Below are 7,350 nucleotides of genomic sequence, written 5' to 3' on the forward strand. Positions count from 1 at the left end.
TTAACCCAATATTTATTTCTGTATATAAATATATCTGTGCGTACGGTGGCTTTCCTTGTCTCCAACTCTCCTGCTGTTTCTATAACTTACATATTTGTTCTCCTTTCCTGTCGGCCACGCATAGAGGCGTGCACGAAGCAGGACGTACGGCTGTTTTTTTCCTGTAGCCAAGAAACGAGCGTATGGAGATTTTCCCGCCTCGCACTCTCTCCTTCAACGCCCTCCTGTCCTACTCTGCGCTCAGTCACTCGCGGGCACGTTGCTTCCCTCCCTTTCGCACTCTCTCTTCGTCCCTCCCTCCCTCCCTCCCTCCATAACTGCATAATTAGCATTACGTGTTTCCTCGGAACCCCCCCTCCAGCCTCCCCGCCCGCGCACCAGCCTGACCCCGTTGCTTACGTTTGAGAGATTCCGTCGCTGCCCACCACCGTAGGCACAAACCGGCGCTGAGTATAAACCAGGCTCCAGGATTCAGCACCGTCACTCGCTCAGTCGAATCGACTCACCGACTTGGAAACCAGAGCTTCAGCGGAGATAGCAGGCATTTCTTCACCGCCTCAGGCTAACTCGCTCTCGGCTTTGGTTCAGGATGGAAACCCGCTCGACTACACGGAGCTCCCGGCGTTTCGGCACTCGTAACTTCAAGAGTGAGTTTTAAGACATTTTATTTTCCACGATCTACTCTCCTAGTTATTTTAACGCTGTTTCTATTTGCTGCTGATAATGTAGTTTTCTTTATATTAACATAGGCATTGCTTATGTTGGAAATATACTTAGATTATGTATCTTATTTATATTTTATTAAGTAGTCTTGATACTTATCCAGTGTACTACAGGACGTGCCGCAACTAGTTAGATAAGACTCAATAAATGTTACAAGATGTTTTGAATGTATGCTATTATTGCTTTGACAATGTGTAGCTGTGTTTAAACTCATTGAAACGATTGACGTTTCTATAAATGTAATTTAGCAAAGTTAGATTTGTTATAGAAAGTTTGGTTCTATATAAAATCATCAAACATGTTTGGTACTGAATTACGCATCCCCTGATTTGTACACTGCTTGATTCAATGACCAAACAATTTTTAGAAAAACTTTAAATGCATGAAAGTATTTCGAGTTTATTTATATTTGTTCGCTGATGTTAATCTGCTCATCTATTATGCTGCTTTGTGTGGACTGATTTTACGCATCAAGTTTTTGAGACGTGGATGTTACAATATGACTTTACTCGGTTTGTGGATGAAAATTAATAGTGACTTTTTGTCTCGGAAATATTGCATATTTGGTGTTTCCGTAAAACCAATGTTTTTAAATGTGTGAATATCCCAGGCGGGATTATAATCATTCTGGAGGCTATATCAGTTTCGGCGCGCGTTTCTTTTGGAACACTATTATTCAACATTATAAGAAACACCGGAAACTTATGAGCATAACTGTAGACTGGCACTAGTAGTCATACTTGAAGCATCGCCGTGGAAAATGTCAATTAAATGACACGTAGTTGACGTTTTAAGAACGTCAGAGCTCTGTGCTATTGAGTCTCCAGTTCTGGGGCAGCATACAGTACCGTTTTTGTAATATTCTTGCAGCAACCGTGGACCGCTTAACGAATCGTGTTGCGTTATTTGAGAGTGGGTCAGAGAAGTAGCACTTTGGAAAATCTTGTTCTTGCTGATGAATGCGTTTTTATTTATTCATTCTGAGTCGTTGTCTTCAATGTTGTCGTGCGTAATCTGATACACGAACACATGAACAGTCTTTGTGAAAAATTTATGGGGGTCAGTTACAGAGCTCTTTTGGTTTTCAAAGCTCTGACGTAAATGCAGACACTGAAGATCGTAACTTTACGTTTGTATTGTTTGCTGTGAGTGATAACTTTCGACACGTTAGTAGTAGCCTAAACTTTAATTCCAAGCAAGTAACAATTGCGTAATGATGACAATACCATAATTTGAATATGACTATCTGTGTGAGCCAGAACAATGTTCAGCTCCGTGATCTGGCTCGTGCACCGCGCTGCTGTTCCTCGGCCGTTATCTGGGCCAAGCCATTCAGCACCACCCGTGTGGATAGCTCCTCTCGCCAAATTACTGTTATTCCAGCATGCCTCTCTCACTCTCTCTTTGTGTCTCTCTCTCCCACTGTATCTGTGTTTTAATAACTGTGTCAGAGCAGTAGCAGGTCAGACGTCTAACCCCTCTCCCCCATCCCTTCCCCAGGTGGTCTCTCCCTGTGGCTGGTGCTGTGGCTGGTTCTGGTGAAGCCCAGCGCAGTGCGGGGGTGTCCTCGCCTCTGCGTGTGCTACCCCTCCCCCATGACGGTCAGCTGCCAGTCGCAGAACTTCACCTCCGTGCCAGCAGGGGTGCCATACGACTCGCAGCGTGTCTTCCTGCAGAACAACCGCATCGTCCAGCTCAGGGTCGACTCCTTTGGCTTCCAGACACAGGTGAGCATACCTGTGCATACCTGTGTACCTGTGTCCTTATTGGTCTACATCAGTGGCACCCAATCATGTGCCATGGAGGGCTGAGAGTATGCATGTATTCATTCCAACCAGTCACTACGACAGCTGATTTCACTAATTAGTTCCCTCCTCTCTGGTTGAAGGTTTGTTAGTATCTGCTGGTCAACATATAAACAACAATGTCACATGATGCTTTGGTTATATTTTTACTAATCATCTTCTTCCCTACTCTGTATCCCTTTCTTTCTCCCCCCTCTCCCCTGCCCCCCTCCCCCTCCCCAGGTGCTGTGGCTGTACTCTAATAACCTGACCTGGATCGAGGCTGGGGCGTTCAGCGAGCTGAGGGAATTGGAGGAGCTGGACCTGGGGGACAACCCCCACCTGCAGCGGCTGGAGGGCGGGGCCTTCCGGGGCCTGGAGAAGCTGCAGAGCCTGCACATGCACCGCTGCCGGCTGGCCGCCGTGCCCCACGACATCTTCCGCAAGCTGTACAGCCTGCAGTTCCTCTACCTGCAGGAGAACCAGCTGCACTTCCTGCAGGACGACCTCTTCTCCGACCTTGTCAACCTCAGCCAGCTGTTCCTGCACGGAAACCGCATCCGCACGCTGTCCGAGAACGTGTTCAGGGGCCTGGTGAACCTGGACCGGCTGCTCCTGCACGACAACCGCGTGCGCCAGGTCCACCGCAAGTCCTTCCGCGACCTGGGCCGGCTCACCATGCTCTTCCTCTTCAACAACTCCCTGGCGGAGCTGCCCGGGCAGGCGCTGCGGGACGTCGGGTCCATCGAGTTCCTGCGGCTGAACGCCAACCCCTGGTCCTGTGGCTGCGAGGCCCGGCCCATCTGGGAGTTCTTCCGCCAGTCGCGCGTGTCCAGCTCCGAGCTGCTCTGCTCCTCGCCGTCCCCCCGCCGTGGCCAGGACCTGCGCTTCCTGCGCGAGATGGACTTCGCGCTCTGCCCCCTGCCCGACCCCGGCTCCCTGGCCGGCACCACCACCACCACCTTCAGCACCAAGACCCGCTGGTGGTTCTCCAAGGCCAAGGCCGCTGCCTCCACCAAGTCCTCCTACGCCAAGACCTCAGAGGCAGTCAAGGCCTTCCCCTTCGCTGTCAAGCCTCTGGTGGGGCCTTCCACCTCCATCGCCGCCTCCTTCCCCTCCAAATACGAGCTGGCTGAGGAGGAGGCTGCCCTGCCCAAGCTGGACCCGGAGGAGTACTGGGCCAACTACGGCAGCGAGGACGCCTCGGTGCGCTGCTTCGAGCTGGAGTGCCCGCCCGGCTACGACTCGCCCGGCCTTCCTCCCTCCTCCTCCTCCTCCTCACCTCTGCTCTCCTTCCTCGCTGTTTCCCTCTCCCTCCTCGCTCTGTCCATCCATCTACTCTTCGGCTGAGTCCTGTCCTGCAGCCGAAAGCCCTTCTCTCCTCTGATGGGAGGTCCTCTTCCACCGTCCACCCCATCTCTCAAAACTGTGCTCCCTTTCTACCCTCTATGACTTCTGCACACCTGTATCTTGACCATTTTCAGGTTACCCCCTCCCACCACACCCTCCTAGACCTCCATACCACTGGGTGGTGCTGTGGTGCTGCAGACAATACAGTAGAGGGCAGTAGGGAGCCTGGTGGGGTTCATGGTAAAGCACAAATACAAGTACAAGAAGAATAATATCAGTCAGCTTCGGATTGTTACTGTTTTTTAAAAGATTCTAAACTATAATGCTCTTCAGCATTTAGTGTTTCTGCTTTCACAGAAACGACTCTGATGTGTAACAGCATCCGTGGTACTGTGACCCCTGCTTTCTAGTTGTGCTACAGCTACTGCTAACCCTATGACCTCCCTGCCAACGCCAGTGCCAGCTCTACAGCTATGACTACTTCACTCCTGTTCTGTGGATCTCTTCTTTCCTTTCCGCTAATGTACCACTACTGTAACATACTGCTACTGCTGCTACCTCTGCTACTGTTATTACTAGTGCTAATTGTTAGTTAGCATTGATGCTAGTTAGCCTAGCCTAGCCGCGGGGGATTGTGCCTTGGCTGTAGCGGGCTCAAGGGGCAGGCGGTTGTGGAAGTTCCTAGATTCGCGCTAGCGCTAGTCTCCACACCGGCACTGCTGCCGTGGGCCGTTCACGGGCAGCCATAAGGCGTCTTCGAGGGCAACAGGTTCCCCGCGGCGATGGCACTGACAGCAGATCTTCGGCACTAACTTGTTAACTTCGCTTCCTCACACTCTCCCTTCCTGCTCCAGCCTGCCAGCTTAATAGCGGCTGCTCTTCAGTCAAACAACAACAAATATCACTGCTGTGCAACATGTAAACACACACACACACACATACGCACACATTCACAGTATAGAGAGAATGTACCTGTTCTCAGGGCTATGAGAGAGGGCAAGATGAAGCTCAGGACTGTGACACTAATACTGTACTCAACAATATGCAAACAGAGACAGCGAGAGAGAGAGAAGGATGGAGGTTATACAGAGTTGCAGACCTTGAGAAGTGTAGTAAGATGAGGATGATGAAGAAAAGTGAAGGAGATATGACAGAGAGACCAGTGGAGAAAGAAGAGTAGAAAGAGAGAGGTGAGCGTGAGAGATGCAGAAACACACACACACACACACACACACACACACACAGACAGGAACGACAGGGCTGGCCCAGAATAACAGAGAAAGGAGAAACTGTGGCTCATTCCAGAACATAACACCACATGCGCAGCCTGTAAATATGCGGCTAGTTCTTACACACACAGACAGACAGCGGTGATTACAGCACGGTGTCATATGCTCACACCACATGTCTCTGCTGTTGGCCTAGGCTCAAGGCTGAAGGTGTTGAAAATAACGAACGACAGTGTTGTGTGGGATTTGGGACAGTCAGTGTGCACATCTTTTCTCATTCTTGTATGTATTGTTTCTTTATGGGAATACAGTAAACTATCTGTACATTTTGCTTTTGAATTTTTCTTCAGTGTTTTTTGTTGTTTGATCCTAACCCTGAAATTGGACACTAGAGAATGTCCCAGAATAACTGGGCTGGAGTGGACAGGATCAGGGGGACTGACTGACACAAAGCCTCTGTGAGACATACAGACAGATATACTGATGGACACTACAGCTAACAGACTGACACACTGATCTAGTGACTGATCGACACTCTTATCACATGACACTGTTTGGCTACCAGACACCTGAATAACTGAAACGCTGGCTCACATAAAGACAGACAGACAGACAGACAGACAGAGGGTTTGGTGGGCTGTGCGATCCAGTTGAAGATTGTTTTGTTGGCAGACAGACAGACAGACAGACAGACTGACAGGCAGACAGAGGGTCAGTGAAGCCTGGTTTTCTGACAGACGGACTGGCAATTGTGTAGGTGCCACTGAAGAGGGGAAGGATGAGCAAATGAAAGGCAGATCTTCCCCTCTCCTCTGGAATCCTTCCAGTTTTTTTTAAATAGTAGTTTGCTCTTTATTCTCTCACTCTCTTTCTCTTTCTCTGTACCCTCCCACTGTCTCTCTCTCTCTCCCCCCCACCCTGTTAGTGATTGTGGGAGTGTTTCCTTGGTGAGGCATGTGGGTGTGAATGTGGGCGCTTCTTCCTCTTTTGGACACCTGCTTATTTATTTCCGTCTCTCTCTCCCTCCATCTTTCTGTGTGTGGAGAACACAGAGGTCAGAGTTCACTAGAGGCACTGATTGAATCCAGAACACAGAGCTGCAGGGTATCCTCAATCAGGGGAGTGATAGAGAGAGAGAGAAGAGAGAGGGAGTGATAGAGATAGAGAGGGGGATAGAGAGAGAGTAGGAGGGGAATAGAGAGAGGGAGTGATAGAGATAGAGAGGGGGATAGAGAGAGAGCAGGAGGGGAATAGAGAGAGGGAGTGATAGAGATAGAGAGGGGGATAGAGAGAGAGAGAGTGATAGAGAAAGAAAGAGAGCAGGAGGGCAATACAGAGTGATATAAAGAGGAAGCAGGATAGGGAGGGCAATAGGAATTGATGGATACAGGGAGTGCAAGGTAGTAGGTGTAAGTGAGGGATGAAAAAAGAGGGAGAAAGATGGAAGGGGAGAGTGGCTAATGGGAGAGAGAGATGAGCAGTTGTCAGTGCACCTCTTCACTCAGTGATGTGTTTGTTCAGTTATGGTTTACAATGTTGCCACCTTCGGGCTGTTTGTGTGCTCCTGTGAATGAACAAGATACAAAGAGCTGGAGGCCACGGCCATTACTGTGAGCTCGGCAAGGGCCAACTCTGCCACGAAATCACCATGGCAACACGCCACAGGCACATCCCTAACTCCCTGTGGTCTCTCGTTAGTCTCTTTTGAAGTCAGATGTACACAGAAAAATTGTGTGTATATGTGTGTGTGTGTGTGTGTGTGTGTGTATGCATGTGTGTGCGTGTTTCTTTTTTGAATTAGTTTCTTTTCATTCCTTTGTATTCTGTGAAAATGCTATTGTGGGATTTCAAACAAGAATGAACGGACACGTGACATGCTGTCATCTTTTAGAAAATGGTGAAAGAGACAATAAATGTAATCTTTTAACAAAAGATTGGGCGTGTTCGTCTTTTATCCGTCTTTTTTGGAACTTTCACTAAAAACAGTCCTGGTAAAGAAGAAAAAAAAGAGTATTTCTTCTCTTCCTCACTCTTTCTCTCTCCCTCCCACACAAATATGGCTATCAGTATTTTTTCTGTCCACAACTGTAATTACCACACAGCAGACCTGAGCAGGTTGGAGTGTTTGACAGTCTCCACCACAAACCTCAGTCCTCCCCAACCCAGGGAACACAAGCTGTATGACCTGAGACCCTCCCCGTGAGAGATTTACAATCACACCACTTTCATTCAAAAACAAGTCAGGGGGATGTCACCAAATTATA

At 49.0% G+C, this 7,350-nt stretch overlaps 1 protein-coding gene across 1 annotated transcript; it reads left to right on the top strand.

Annotated features, from left to right (window-relative positions):
• Positions 1-497: 497 nt before the first annotated feature.
• On the top strand, positions 498-7,018 carry rtn4rl2a (reticulon 4 receptor-like 2 a). Its single transcript, XM_061244336.1, has 3 exons — positions 498-647; positions 2,224-2,450; positions 2,751-7,018. The coding sequence occupies exons 1-3, from the start codon at positions 590-592 to the stop codon at positions 3,855-3,857; spliced, it is 1,392 nt and encodes a 463-aa protein (XP_061100320.1). The 5' UTR covers positions 498-589; the 3' UTR covers positions 3,858-7,018.
• The last annotated feature ends 332 nt before the right edge of the window (positions 7,019-7,350 follow it).

This window comes from Conger conger, chromosome 6 (genome assembly GCF_963514075.1).
Source record: "Conger conger chromosome 6, fConCon1.1, whole genome shotgun sequence".
Classification (NCBI taxonomy): domain Eukaryota; kingdom Metazoa; phylum Chordata; class Actinopteri; order Anguilliformes; family Congridae; genus Conger; species Conger conger.